This window comes from Octopus bimaculoides, chromosome 27 (assembly GCF_046866305.1).
Source record: "Octopus bimaculoides isolate indiv1 chromosome 27, ASM4686630v1, whole genome shotgun sequence".
In the NCBI taxonomy this organism is placed as follows: domain Eukaryota; kingdom Metazoa; phylum Mollusca; class Cephalopoda; order Octopoda; family Octopodidae; genus Octopus; species Octopus bimaculoides.
In genome coordinates this window covers 15,632,026-15,648,050 of record NC_142954.1, presented here as the reverse complement: position 1 = coordinate 15,648,050, position 16,025 = coordinate 15,632,026, and the positions used below count along the sequence as shown (strand labels likewise).

General features: G+C 40.5%; 1 protein-coding gene across 5 annotated transcripts in view; it reads right to left on the bottom strand.

The window, feature by feature from the left end:
- Positions 1 to 16,025, bottom strand: part of LOC106868559 (uncharacterized) — a 243,598-nt gene that overhangs the window by 75,788 nt on the left and 151,785 nt on the right. For all 5 annotated transcript variants that reach the window (XM_089343627.1, XM_089343629.1, XM_089343630.1 and 2 more), the window contains exons 2-3: positions 5,723 to 5,766; positions 4,619 to 4,711 (exon numbers count right to left, since the gene is read on the bottom strand). In XM_089343627.1, coding sequence (XP_089199753.1) covers positions 4,619 to 4,711; positions 5,723 to 5,766 — 137 coding nt within the window. The remainder of the gene's footprint in view (positions 1 to 4,618; positions 4,712 to 5,722; positions 5,767 to 16,025) is intronic.

Here is a 16,025-nt window from a genome sequence, read left to right as displayed (position 1 = left end):
GGTGGCAGTGTATGCACCGTCCTTAACGGGTCGGGCGGATTTCCTTAGACGTCTAGAGGTTTTCCTGGGAACGTCACGACCTTTACTGTTAGTAGGGGACTGGAACGCTACCTTGGACACGCATATAGACTATGTGGGAGTGGATAGGAGTAGAAGGGGATGTAAGTGCCTCAAAGACCTGCTCAGACGTTTCCATTTGTCTGACAGGTTCCGACTCGACCATCCGAACGTGCCAACGTGGACTTGGACAAACCGCGTCGGATCGTCGAGATCGTATCTAGATAGAGTTCTATGTAGGACAGCGGATAGAGATAGTGTAGGATGTCCACAATTTAAAATAGTCAGCTACACAGATCACAAGTTTGTGACGTGTACGCTCGACTTAGATAAGACACATAGGCAGGGTCCCGGTTACTGGAAACTGAACGCTTCGCTCTTAGCGCGGCAGGTTTACAGGAACCGGATTAGCGAATTAATTAAGAGGGCGTTAACAGGAGCCATCGTTAACAACCGCTGGTGGTTTGCCCTGAAAATGGCAATCAAATCGGAATCTATTAGGTTTAGTAAAGAACTAGCGATAGATCGAAATAGAGTAGAGGGAGACTTAGTTAAGAAAATAGAAGAGGCACTTACAACTGGCAGCGCAACCAACGTTTTGGCTGCGAGGATGGCCCTCGACCAACACCTCAACGCCAAACACGAAGGTTGCGTCGTCAGAGCTAAAATGCGTGCCTTAAGGAACGAAGGGATCGAAGCTGCGCGAGAAGCCCGGGTGGCGGAGGCGCAACGCGGTAACAGAGCCACCATTCGGTCTCTAATCGATGAACAGGGATGTAGTCTGCTCGAACCCGAAAGGATATGTGGGGCCTTTCAACAGCACTTTGCTCGACTGTTCGGTGCGAGCGGTGAGTCGGAACGCAGGATGGACTTCACTGCCTACCTGACCGGCCTGCCGCGGCTCTCGGCGGGAGAGGCAGAGTGTTGTGAGGGTCCCATCACAGCTGCTGAAGTAAGGGATGCTATGGCGGGCTGCGCGAGGGATAAGTCACCTGGATTGGATGGTCTACCCTACGAGCTGTATTGTCAAATGCCAGACTTGTTTGGCGACCTCTTGGCATCAGTCTACTGCAACTGGCAACAAAACGGGAGAATTCCCGGTTTCGTGAGCCGAGGTGCAGTGACATTGCTGAAGAAAGACCCAAACAAGGGGAATTTTATAGATAATTTCAGGCCCATCACTCTGCTCAAGGCAGACTTGAAAATTTTGGCCAAAGTAATAGCCGAGAGGTTGGCGCTTGTCATCGATAAACTGGTCGACAGGGCGCAAACATGCGCCGTGCCGGGCAGAAGTATCCATGACAACCTCCACCTCATGCACTACATCATGGACAGGGTAGTTAAGGATCCTGGCATGGGTGGGGCGCTGATCAATTTAGATCAATCTAAAGCCTTCGATAGGGTCGACCATCGATACCTAGCGGCCGTCCTCAGGGCAGCTGGCTTTGGTCCCGTCTTCCGCGGTTGGATCGCTGCCTTGTATAGCGGCATCCGATCGGTAATACGGGTAAACGGTCACCTGTCAAAACCGTTCGACATCACGCGTTCGGTCCGTCAGGGATGTCCCTTGTCGGCGCTTCTGTATGTATTGACGATCGAACCACTACTGCGGAAGCTGGCGACACTGAGGGGTATCCCACGAGAGCTGGGTTGCGGGACGAGCGTGTCTGCATATGCCGACGATGTCACCGTCATAGTGTCGAGCGAAAAGCACGTCGAGATGCTAGGCGAGACACTTAAAGAATACGAAACGGTGACAGGAGCAAAAATTAACCCGGAAAAGTCAGTGGGTTTGTTACTCGGCACCTGGAGAAGCAAGCCCATACCGTCCAACAGTGACTCCGTAGTGGGACGCTGGACGGACGGACCGGTTAAAGTGCTCGGGGTCTGGTTCAGTCCGGACCTCCAAATGAATAAGAACTGGGACGAGATCACCAGTAGAGTGATCAAACTCAGCCAAACATGGGCTGAGAGAAAGTTATCTCTAAAAGGCCGGGCGGAGGTGGCTAATGTGTATATCGCATCAGTCATCGATTACCGCCTGACCGTCGTGCCTTGTCCCGATGCCACCATCACGAAACTAGAACGCATACTTTTCCGCTTTCTGTGGAAGGGTGGCGTTCCGATGGTGAGGCGATCCATTTGCTGTCAACAACCGTTACGTGGAGGACTGGGGATGCCGTGGTTAATGATGCGCAGACATGCGCTGAGACTGCGGCATCTCTGGAACTTCATTGACGACGGTGAACAGGTGTGGGCGCCGTTTGTGAGGCACGCCTTCCCGCAGCTCGTCTCACTCACCGAACTGCAAACATGGATCAGGAAAAGACCGAAACTGGGCGAATGGCACCGCGAGTGTCGCCAAGCTCTACAACAGCTCTGCCGTCCGGGATCAAACTTGTGCAACTTCCAAACGACCAATGCGTTCTATTGAGGACTAGTGGAGGGGAGGTCTGACGACACTCTCGGGGCAAACCTGGGTGTCGACGAGAAATTCTTAACCCGCCTTTTCAAGACGACGTTCGGGCCGGGGCCAATGGATAATTTCCAGAGATCCCTGGCTTGGCAATGCTATCGAGACGCACTACCAGTTCGAGAGAAGATCTACAGACACGGTTCGAAAACCACCGGACCGACCTGCCCGAGATGCGGTCAGAGCGACGAAACCGTTCTGCACGCACTCGTGCAGTGTCCAGATATTTCAGAGCTGTGGACCTTCGTCGAACGGCTGTTGTCGCGTGTGGGACGAGCCCACTTATCAGCCGAGTCTATCGTGAATATTGTTCCGCCACCTTCCTTTAAACGGGAAGGAAAAACGGTTTTTGTAACACTGATAGCTATGGCAAAAGAATGCGTGTGGTGGACGCGTTTGAAAGGTCTACAAACAAACACTTTCCTCTCTGGTCAGTCCCTCGTCAACTTTTTCAAGTACCACTTGAAAAGGAGGATGAGGATAGAGAGGAAAGTGTTGTCGAATGAAAGTTTCAATAAAAAATGGGTAAATGTGGCAAGAATGGTAAGAATGAAAGACGACACCATTTTAAGCATAGACGTTTTTTTTTTTTTTTTTTTTCTTTTCTTCCCGCGATCCCTTTTGATCCAAATTATCCCCCCCCCCCCCCAAAGCTCTACTTTGTAATTTGTCCATTTTCTGTATTTAGCCCTGTGTGGCTATAATAAAAAGATATCTATCTATCTATCTCTGTCTGTCTGCCTATCTATCTATCTGTCTGTCTGTCTCTGTCTATTTGTCTGTCTGGTTATCTATCTATCTATCTATCTATCTATCTATCTATCTATCTATCTATCGATCTATCTATATATCTATTTACGTATACTTATCCTTCCTTCCATGTATACATACATACTTACATACATACATACATGCATAATACTTACACACATACACATAAACATATATACATAGATATATACATACACGCATACACACACTTATATACACACATATATCTATATACATACACGTATGCATACAGACGTAATACACACATACATGCGTATATATACACATACATACGTACATACACATAAACATACTCACAGGCATACATATGCATACATTCATACATACATACATACCGGCTCCCTCCTCAGTGGAAAATTTATAATAATTAAAAAAATAGAGAAGAGACATACAGACATACATACATGCATCTTGTTGACTGGATCTTCCAATTTCACCCGCTGGCCTTTTCAACCTTAAAGTTCCTAACATTTCAAAGTCCCAATCAACACGAATTCTATAATATATTTGATACTACTCTCAATATCGAGTCTCCCCATCATTAAAACTTCTGTCGTCATTCTTAAACTTGCATTGAAAAATGGGAATAAATGTAACATTTTCATAAATACATACAGGCGTAACTAACTGTGTGGTCAAGGAGCTCGCTTTGCAATCCCATGTCTTCGGGTTCAGTCCCACTGCGCGGCACTTTGGGCAGTTGTCTTCTATTCCCCGGACCGATCAATGCCTTATCCTAGTGATATATATGTATATGTATATATATATACATACATACATATGAATATATATATATATATATATATATATATATATATATATATATATATATATATATATATATATATATATATAAAAGACAACTGACAAACAGTCTTGTTTTCTGCTTGATAAATGGTGGGATAATTTTTTAAAATTTCGAGCAGGAAACCCCGGGTAGCTGTATTTACATGATTTGTAGTTTTTTATTTGAAGATTACACACACAAATACCCCACCACCACCACAAACACACATACCTGCACACGCGCGCGCACACACACACATGTACTCAAGGTGCGACGCAATGGCACTGAAGCCAAGACAGCACTCTGTGGGAAGCAAGCTTCTTAACCTCATGTATGTATGTATGCATATATGTAAATGTGTGTATGTTTGTATGTATGTATGCATGTATGTATGTACACACACATATATATTCAGCAATGCCACCCATTATAGTGGTACATACAGTCTCCTCAGTGATTGTAACGAAAGATGTGTGATGATGACCGATGCGATTTGAAAAGTTACTTACCCCAAAGAAATATCAATGCTGCTATCAGGACGCATAGCAATATCAAAGCTGCTATCAGACCGACGGGAACGTTGCTTTGTTGTGTATCATTGGCTGAATGAAGAAAAAACACAATTATTGACCAATCAAATTTTACTTACCTGTGTTAGGTAAGTATAACAATAATCCTTTCCACTAAAGGCACAAGGCCTGAAATTTGGAGGGAGTGGGTAAGTCGATTAGATCGATCCCAGTACTCAACTGTATGGTACTTAATTTATCGATCCCGAAAGGATGAAAGGTAAAGTCGACCTCGGTGGAATTTGAACTCAGAACGCAAAGACGAACGAAATGCAGCTAAGCATCTTGCCCAGCATGCTAACAATTCTGCCAGCTCGCCAATAACATTTTTTTAATAAAGTTAAACCAATTGTTCTATAAAATTGAACCGGGAACCAGGTAAGCATTGCCAAGGGCTAAATGTTAGATACTCCTTCTGTAGTAGGCTCCCTCGTTAATTTGTGTTGTTGAATATGATATCGTGCGTTTCCTTGTCTCACTCTTTAATGTATAAATTTTGTATCAATGGTATATCATACAATCAAGAATGACAGACCTCTTAACAAGGACACCAAATTAGAGCCTGCGAAGACATTAGTTTGGCCTATTGCACTGCATGGATGTGAAAGCGGAACCCTAAGTGCAAACAACACTGCTAAACCGAAAGCTTTTGAATAATATTGAGGGTCAGCTGGTGTGACCATCGAACAAAGAAGTTAGTACTTGAAGAAGTGGGAACAGAAAGAAACTTTTTGCTAACTGTCAGGAAGGGAAATCTATAGTACTTGGGGCTTGTCATCAGGGCCCAGAACTTCTGTCTCCACACCCAAGAAGGAAGATGAATGAGAACTAAAGAAGAGAGAGAACGAGAAGATGATGACTAGAGGATGCCAAAGAATGCACCGGAAGATCTCTGTCTGAATGGACAACCATGGTCCGAGGCAAGAATCGATGGAGAGAGAGAGAGAGAGAGAGAGAGAGAGAGAGAGAGATGGTGTCACCGTCTCCGTCCCTCAGCAATGAGGATGGTAATAGACAAGGCAAGGGATATAATTAATGGCTTACTTGTCTTTTCAGTGGATTTTGGCGGTTTTGGCACGGCGGGCGTCCTGCAAAAAGAGGGAAAAACAGAACAATAAATAAAGTGATGAGGCCTACAACAACAACGACGACGACGACGATGATGATGATTATGATGATGATAATAACAACAACAACAACAACAACAACAACAATAATAATAATAATAATAATAATAATAATAATAATAATAATAAGAAGAAGAAGAAGAAGAAGAAGAAGAAGAAGAAGAAGAAGAAGAAGAAGAAGAAGGAGGAGGAGGAGGAGGAGGAGGAGGAGGAGAAGGAGGATACAAGCGCCGCCACGACAAAGTCGTATGTTTCTTCATTGGCTCTTATGCCGTAAATACCCGTATGAAGTGACAGAGAACTGGTATGATCATGTACCAAGTAAAGTTATGCACGAGAATGGAAAAGTAAGGATACTCTGGGACTATGATTTCCAGACGGATCGTGTAATTAAACACCGTCGGCCGGATATTGTCATATTGAATAAGAGAGACAAATACTGTCAGATCTTTGATGCAGCCATACCAAATGACACGAGTAAAGAGGTTGAAAAAATCACCAAGTACTCCGAATTGAAAGTGGAAATGGCAAGACTGTATGGAATGCGAGAGAGTAATGTAAAAGTGATACTAGTGGTGATCGGAGCGTTGGGCTCAATCAAATTGAAACTTCAAGACTTCTTAAGGCAACTGGAAATTCCATACAAGATCGATGTCTTGCGAAAAGAAGTCTTATTGGGTACAGCGTACATCTTAAGGAAAATATCGTCTGTCTGAGGTCCTTGTTGTAACTTGACAGATGACTAAAGACTTCGGTGAATTTTTACCTACACTGTATTACGAAGGAATAATAATAATAATAATAATAATAATAATAATAATAATAATAATAATAATAATAATAATAATAATAATAATAGTAATAATAATAATAATAATAATAATATAGCCATAAACAAGGTGGCACCAATTATCATAAAATACATAGAGCACTCAATGAACAAATGGCAGACAGTGCTACAGCTCCAAACAAAAGAGGGACTTGTGGAAACGAAAGCCATCCCCATTAGAAGAGGAATATTCCAGGGAGACACGCTCTCTCCACTCCTGTTCTGCCTGGCACTCACACCTTTAACAGAATTGCTAAATAGAACTGGATGCGGTTACAAATGCTATGGAAAAACAGTCAGCCACCTTCTATATATGGATGACCTAAAATTATATGCAAAAAACGACAAAGAGCTAGAAACACTACTACAGACAGTACACGGCTTTACCAAGGAAATAGAAATGAAATTCGGATTAGAAAAATGTGCCAAAGCAACCCTGAAAAGAGGAAAATTAGTTAAAAGTAGCAATATAACACTAGATAAAGCCAATGAAATAAGAGAACTAGACGAAAGCCAACCATATAAGTATTTAGGAGTCAATGAACTAGATAGGATACAACATACACAAATGAAAGAAAAAATAAAGAAAGAGTACTATAGACGAGTTAGATCAATACTAAAAACAGAGCTCAATGCTAAAAACAAGATAATGGGTATCAACACTTTAGCTGTCCCAGTTATAAGCTACAGCTACAACATCCTTAACTGGACACTAAACGAACTATGTAAAATAGACAGGAAAACAAGAAAAATAACGACAGGATATAGGATGCACCACCCAAAATCTGACATAGAAAGGCTATATATACAACGCACAGAAGGTGGCAGGGGTCTTATACAGCTAGAAAACTATTATAAAATAACCACCATAGGACTGCAAAAATACCTACTCCAGAAGCAAGGGAAACTAATACAAATAGCCACAAAACACGAGCAAAACAAAAAACTGTTTTCAGTATTTAAGGAAGCTGACAAATACAAACAAGAAATCAATCTACCTAACAAATACGAAGAAGAAGAAGAAGAAACAACAAAAGCTATAAAACAAATGAAATCCAAACTAAAACTAGAACAGCAACGGACCATGATAAAACGATGGCAAGAAAAGCCCCTACATGGTAAATACTGGGCTAAACTAAATGCGAAAGAAATAGACAGAGAAAAATCCCAGCAATGGCTGAGAAGCTCAGGACTCAAAGCAGAGACTGAAGGATTTTTAATTGCTGCACAAGACCAAAGCCTCCCCACCAGAAATTACCAAAAACACATAATGAAAAGAAATATAACAAGTAACTGTAGAATATGTGGAGATGGACAAGAAACAATAAATCATATTATCTCTGGCTGCCCAGTCCTGGCTAAGAAGAAATATATTCACAGACACGACAGAGCTGGGACCTATATACACTGGAAGCTATGCCAACATTATGGAATAGCAACAGAAAAAAGATGGTATAAACACACGCCAGAAAAGGTCACAGAAAACGAGAAAGCAACCATACTCTGGGATATGCCAATACACACAGATAGAGAAATTAAGGCAAATAGACCAGATATAGTTGTCAAAGATCATGAAGAAAAAAAATGCTTTCTAATTGATGTATCAATACCAGCAGATGACAACGTTTCTCTAAAAGAAATGGAAAACTTTCAAAATACAAAGACCTGGAAATAGAGATAACTCGAATGTGGAATCTAAAAACAGAAACAATTCCTATCATAGTAGGTGCCTTAGGTATAATAAAAAAATATTCAGACAAATACATAACAAAAACACCAGGACTTACAAATATATATAACATACAGAAAATTGCACTACTGGGTACTGCACACATTCTACGCAAAACACTTTCAATACAGTAAACATAAGAGCACCACAGCAAACCACAGCACATACCCAAGGCGCACAGAGCTGCGCTCGGTAGTGAAGTGAAAGCACGTTATAAAAATAAAACTACTGAATAATAATAATAATAATAATTGAATTACAGAGACTATGGAAAGAGCAGGTAAAATGTATCCCAGTAGTTATAGGTGCAATAGGAAGTGTCTCTAAAGATTTGAACAGGTGGATGGAGGAAATAGGCATAAAACCCAGTTTAGTACAGTTCCAGAAAACAGTGTTGTTAGGGACAGCTAGGATACTTAGGAGGGTTCTTGGCATCTAAGGTTACTTGTTGTAGCCTGATGTTAGTAATTTTTCTTTTTCAATTGTCTAATCCGTTTTGCGTATATCAATAATAATAATAATAATAATAATAATAATAATAATAATAATAATAATAATAATAATAATATTAATAGTTTCAAATTTTGTCACAAGGCCAGCAGTTTTGATGCAGGGGCCAGGTCGATTACGCTGACCCTAGTGCTCAACTAGTACTTATTTTATCGACCCCGATAGGATGAAAGGCAAAGTCGACCTCGACGGAATTTGAACTCACAACGTAAAGACGGACGAAATGACGCTAAGCATTTTGCCCGGCGTGCTAACGTTTCTGCCAGCTCGCCGCCAATAACGATGATGATGATGATGATGATGATGGTGGTGGTGGTGGTTGTGATGGTAGTAAATGGTAAATGGTAAGTGAAGGCATATGACACAGTGGTTAGAGCGTTGGGATCACTATCAGGAGGTTGTGAGTTCGATGGTGATGGTGGTGGTAATAACAACAACAACAATATCAATGGTTTCTAATTTAGGCACAAGGCCTGCAGTTTTGAAAGGAGAATGAGTCGCCGATCCTATTGAAATAGTATTTGACCGGGACTTCATTTTATTGAGCCCAGGAAGACGAAAGGCGGAATCTGAAGTCAGAATGTAAAAAAAAAAAATTGGAAGAAATAGTGTTTCGAGTTTTGGCACAAGGCCAGCAATTTCCAGGTGCAGGGTTGAGGGGGGGGGGGGTGCTAAGTCGATTACATCGACTCCAGTGCTCATCTAGTACTTATTTTATCAATCCTGAAAGGATGAAAAGCAAAGTCGACCTCGGCGGAATTTGAATTCAGAATGTGAAGACGGGCGAAATGGCGCTAAACAATTCTAGCACATCAGTCCATTTTTCTTTTTTTTCGGGGGGAGGAGCAGTTTTACAAAGCATTCCAAGGCGAGAAGATGGCAGAATCGTTAGCACGCCGCGTGAAATGCTTAGCGTTCTATGTTCAAATTCCGCCGAGGTCGGCTTTGCTTTTCATCCTTTCGGGGTCGATAAAAATAAGTACCAGTTGAGTACTGGGTCGATGTAATCGAACACACTCTCACCGAAATTGCTGGCCTTGTGCCAAAATTTGAAATCAATATTACATGAAATTCTTTCCGACGCTCTGATATTTCTGCCAATCCATCGCCCTACATAATAATAGAAATAGAATTTTAAAGAAACGAAAGTATTTCCAAACGTTTTTGGAAGTTGTTTCTACACCGCTTACTGAAATTAAGTTTCAGTGGCAGAAACCAGTGAGAGTCTGACAATATTCCAGATGCTAGGTGCCCAATTTCGATCTTCGTTTATCGCATTGTTAAAGAAACGGGCTACAGGGGATAAAAAAGCATTCCTGGTAAACGATCACTGCATTTACCAAGCATCAAAGAACGTTTCCAGATGGCGCTGTCTCAGATAATGATTGAACATTTTTGGCCACAGTATAACGAACCCTCCGCACAAGTATCATTTTTAACAGCACGTAGACCTCCTGCCAAGTAAAACGTGACCCTACCATAAAAATGTGAAACAACATAACTCTGTAGTCATACCATTATATGACGGTCAGGCAGATGGAAGTATTGACCATCTTTGATTGAACTTCAGGAAAATTTCCCCTTCAACCTATTTCTGGGTAAGATTAGCCACCCTGTTGTTGTGTGCAGGATGGATCTAACTATCAATTAAATCCATCGTGAAGATCTCGCTCCACCACACCTGCATTGCTTTGGCTGGGAAACGGGGGTTGATTTCTTCCTTGTGGTGAATGATATTTGATGAAGTGCGAAAGAACGAACAGAAGCGTAGCTGGTGGTGGTAAGACATAGGGGCGGTTCGTCTCGGCGCCGCTGTTATAGCAGTGGCACTTTCGAGTCTGCAGTATGATCCCGTATTGGAAGCGGGGATAGGGGGTGGAAATGAAAGCAAACTCAAGGGCGGCCCCCGGCGTTACAAACTTTGGCCCCGCCATTGAGAACAAGGGAACAATAACTTGCTTCTCAACCAATCATTCAACAATTTCTCCTTTTTTCTCTTCGACTAATCATTCCCTTATCAATTTCCATTATTCTCTTCGATCTTATCCGTCATCAAAATTCGTCCCAGTTCGATTTCTTTATTACAACAAAGGCAGCAAATATTAGGGGATGTGTTTGGGTGAGGGAGACATTATGACATTATGAATACGAATTACAAGAAGCTTGTTTTTTTATATATTTTCATGATTTTTTTAAACATTATGATTGGAAACAAATTGAAAAAATAAAATATAATAATTTGTTTCACAATAGAGATGAACCCCTCCCCACAAAAAACACCCCAAAAACATAACAATACAAAGCAAGGGGATTGCTTTACAATAAACACACAGGTCTTTTTGATCAGAATTGACCTGGGGTTGCACAACAACAGCAACAACAGCATCAACAACAATATGATTTTCAATCGATACAAATGTGTTATCAGAATAACTGAATTTCATTGGTTGTTCATGGTACATTGGTTACTAATGTTGTTGTTGGTGTGGTTATTGATGTTGTTGTTGTTGTTGAGTTATTGAGTTCCTAGAGAATTAGATATATATATATACAATTTGTTTATAGCTACCACCCACACACACACACACACACACACACACACACGCACACACATATATATATGTATGTATATGTATATGTAAATATATACTTATGTATATGTACACACACACACACACATTTATATATAAATATATAGATGGATAGATATATATACATGTATATATGTATACATGCATGTATATACATCCGTGAAAACAGCCATCATGTCATATGGGACACAAATATATTTGTTAGCTATGAACAAATTACTAGATAGGGATACGTTTCAGTATTGTGGAGCTGTATAGCACAAGGCGGTGACGATGATGTGTTGGTGGTGGTGATGGGGATAGTGATATGGTGATTGTGGTTGTGGTAGTGGTGGTGGTTGTGACGATGAGAGCGGTGTTGATGGTGGTGGTTGTGGTGGTGGTTATGAGGTTGATGATGAGGTTGATGATGATGGTAGTGGTGGTGATGGTGGTGGCTGTGGTTGCGATGGGTGGTGAAGGTGATGACGATCATGATGATGATGGTGATGATGGTGATGATGGTGATGATGATGATGATGATGATGGTAGTGTCGGTGGTGGTGGTAGTGGAGAGATGTCAATAACCACGATAATGTCGACGATGGTGGTACCGGCGTCGACGATGACAAAGACGACGACGACGGCGACGATGATGATGATGATGACGACGACGACGGTGACGACGACGACGGTGACGACGACGACGTCGACAACTACAATGATGACAACGATGATGATGACAGTATGGTAATGATGATGATGATGATGACAGCGATGACGACGATGAGGCAGGCCATGGTTCAATACACGTATAACCACATCACCATCTTCTCAAACGTGTGGGCTACATTATCTCTCGAGTGAGCCTTCCATATTTAAGCCGTAGATTTAAGGTCCGAAGGATCTATCGCTGCTATTTCTGTCGAACTGGTCCGTCAAACATTCCATATGGTTAAAAAAAATACCATCTAGTAACCTCGTCGTTTTCGGTTCAATACCAGTGGGAGCAAAGTACCTCCGGTCAAAATGACATTTCACATACAACTCATGAAGGCCTACCTTGCTTCCAGTTTGTTTTGTTGAAATGATAGGGATTAATGTGAAGTAGGTTGACTGCTATTTCTAACAAGCCAGGGACCAGGTAAAAGTTCCTTTATTGGTTCGTGTACAAATCAGTCTGTGTTCAGTGACGCGTGGCTAGCTGCATCCCTATCAGTATATGATGCACCAATGTGTGTAGTCAAATGTGACCAGATGAAACCGTATTGCTATTGTGTTGTGTAGCAGTACCGTTCCAGCGAGTGATTAGCAGAAACAGAAACCGTTTAGGGTTGTGTGCGAGTTTGTGTGTGTGTGTGTGTGTGTGTGTGTGTGTGTGTGTGTGTGTGTGTGTGTGTGTGTGTGTGTGTATGTGTGTGTATGCGCATGCGCGTACGTGTGTGCGTGTGTGCGTATGTTTGTATGCTTGAGTGTGTATTCACATGTCTATTTGCATACAAATATGTTCGTATATATATATGTGTGTGTGTATATATATATATATATATATATATATATATATATATATATACCAGTACATATATATATACATATATATATATGAATGTATATATATATACTTATGCATGTGTATACATGTATGTGCGTGTATATATGTGTATGTGTATAGATGTACATACATATATACACATACATGAATATATATATATATATATATATATATATATATATATATGCTTATGTTTGTGTATATATGTATGTGTGTGCATACTTGTATGTATATTCATATTATATAATGTATATATATATATTCACATACTTATAAGACACATATTCATGAATTTATACATGAATGGGCGTATGTATGTGAGTGTGTTATATAAATGTTTGTTTTATGTATCTCTCGTATATAAAAAAAAAAAAACATTCAAACATTAAACTGAAGGATCACTTAACACCTTTCAACAGAATAACCATTTTTTTTTTACGAAGAAAAGACTGATAGTGACTTCGAAGTTTCCATTATATGTGTCTTTGTTAATAACGAACTCTCTTTCCAAATACTTTGTTTTAAAAATACGTCTGTTCGAGTTTATTTTTCTGTACCAAGGATTTAGATATTATATTCCTTTATTCCTTTTCTTCATGACAGCTGTGCGACTGCAGCCATGCTGGAGCATCATCCTTTAAAAAGGTGGCCAGCAGGTGCTAGAGAGAATCGAACACCCGTACCTTTCAACCCCCGCTTAAGCGCTCTGTACCGTTAACCTAAGCGACCCGTGTCCTTAATAGTGATTTCATATTTTGGTAAATCGATTATATCAACCACAGTGTTCAACTGGTACTTTATTTTATCGACCCCGAAAGGATGAAATGCTAAGTCAACCACGGCGGAATTTGAATCCAGAACGTGAACACGGAGGAAGTGCCTCTAAGCATTGAGTTGGGCGTGTTATATTTCCGACCAGCTCGTCATCTTACTCATGTCCTTAATATCAAATACAGAAGAAAATTCTGCCGAGGTCGACTTTGCCCTTCATCCCTCGGGGTTCGATAAATTGAGTACCAGTTGTGTACTGGGATCGATGTAATCGACTTATTTCCTTTCCCGAAATTGCTGGCCTTGTGCCAAAATTTGAAATCATTATTAGATACGAAAGAATAGCATTTCTAAATCCGTTCGTTCATTAACGTTTCAAGACTTTCCCGGCCTCATTATCAGACTGAAGAGGCGATAAGAATGCCGTCGTGCTACCATGCTGTTCGTGCGGTTTGCAGTAGTTTCAGAAACGATCATGGAAATACTGTTATGAACTGATAAAAATCATCAACGCCAGATTAACGAATTATACAACTGTTAAACCCTGCTAAAGCTTTACATGAGATGTAACTCTATGTTGTTTTTTTTGCTTTGTAATTTGCTATCAGTGAAACTTCCAGATAGAGCACCCTGTAAAAATACTCAGGCCAGACGCATATATCATATACTAGGAGAACCAGATGCATTCTGAATATAGAATAGATGTAGACATCATTAAGTGAAAACCAACTTATACAACAGAACACAGTAGGTATTGCGGCAAGCCATAGATTATTATTTGTAACGTACAAAGGCGGCGAGCTGGCAGAACCGTTAGCATGCCGGACGAAATGCATAGCGGTATTTCGTCTTCTGCTACGTTCTGAGTTCAAATCCCGCCGAGGTCTTATTTGCCTTTCATAATTTCGGGGTCGATAAATTAAGTACCAGTAGAGTACTGGGGGTCGATCTAATTGACTTATCCCCTCCTCCAAAATTTCAGGTCATGTGCCTATAGCAGGAAGGATTATTTGTAACGTATTGGTTTCAAATTTTGGCACAAGGTCAGCAATTTGGAGGGAGGGGGTTTAGTCGATAACATCGACCCTAGTGTTCAACTGGTACTTATTTTATCGACTCCGGAAAAGAACACAACAACCACCACTACCACCACCGCTACCAACACCACAACCCCCACCAAAACGTTTGATCCAAAACATTCCAGCCGTGACTATCACACCTTTTGTAGTTCATTTGTTCTGGCTTGACATAATATATCTAGGATTACATTTATCCAATAGATCCTTCCATACTATTTAATGACAGCACTGTATGGTTTGAAGAACATTGTAACTGCTATTTCTAGCAAATCCATCACATGTGTAAAAGCCACGCTGACATTGGATGCGGTCAGTATGGTCAATGTATATATTGACCAGTGGCTGGAGATGGACATAATAACGATGATTACATTCACATTTATATTTATCTTTAATAGTCAATTATTATTAAATAAATATCGATCCGTATTTATTGAATGTCTGTTCCCCTCCTCCACCACTCACCACATCCTATCACATCATACACCACACCATACCACATCAACCCCCTACACACCACACCACACAACACCACACTGAAGTGATTGATGCTAATGGTCGTTAGAGTCAAACATTTTCAGATGTATTAAGCAAAAATGATTGTATGCCTACGTGTGTGTGTGTGTGTGTGTGTGTGTGTGTGTGCGTGTGTGTGTATGTGTTTGTGTGTGTGTGTGTGTGTGTGTGTGTGTGCGTGTGTGTGTGTGTGAGTTAAACATGAATGTATGTAACTCAGATGTTATATATATGTATATATATATATATATATATATGCACGTATGTATATACATATGTGTGTATGTGTATGTGTATGTGTATGTGTGTGTATATATATATATATATATATATATATATATATATATATTAATTGATTGTTTTATATATATATATATATATATCGATAGATAGATAGATAGATAGATGTACATACATGCATACATGTACACACATACAGAGAAATATATGCGTATATATACATATATATATCTTATACACACACACACACACACACACACACACATATATATATATATGTATATTTATATATTAATTACGTAATTATATGGATGATGATGTTTGCATTTTAACTGTTGAAACAGCTGTAAAAGTTAGAATGAAATTATGAAATGTCTGTGAAATTTTTGTTTTTCAGCTATTCTATATATTACACGTGCGCGCA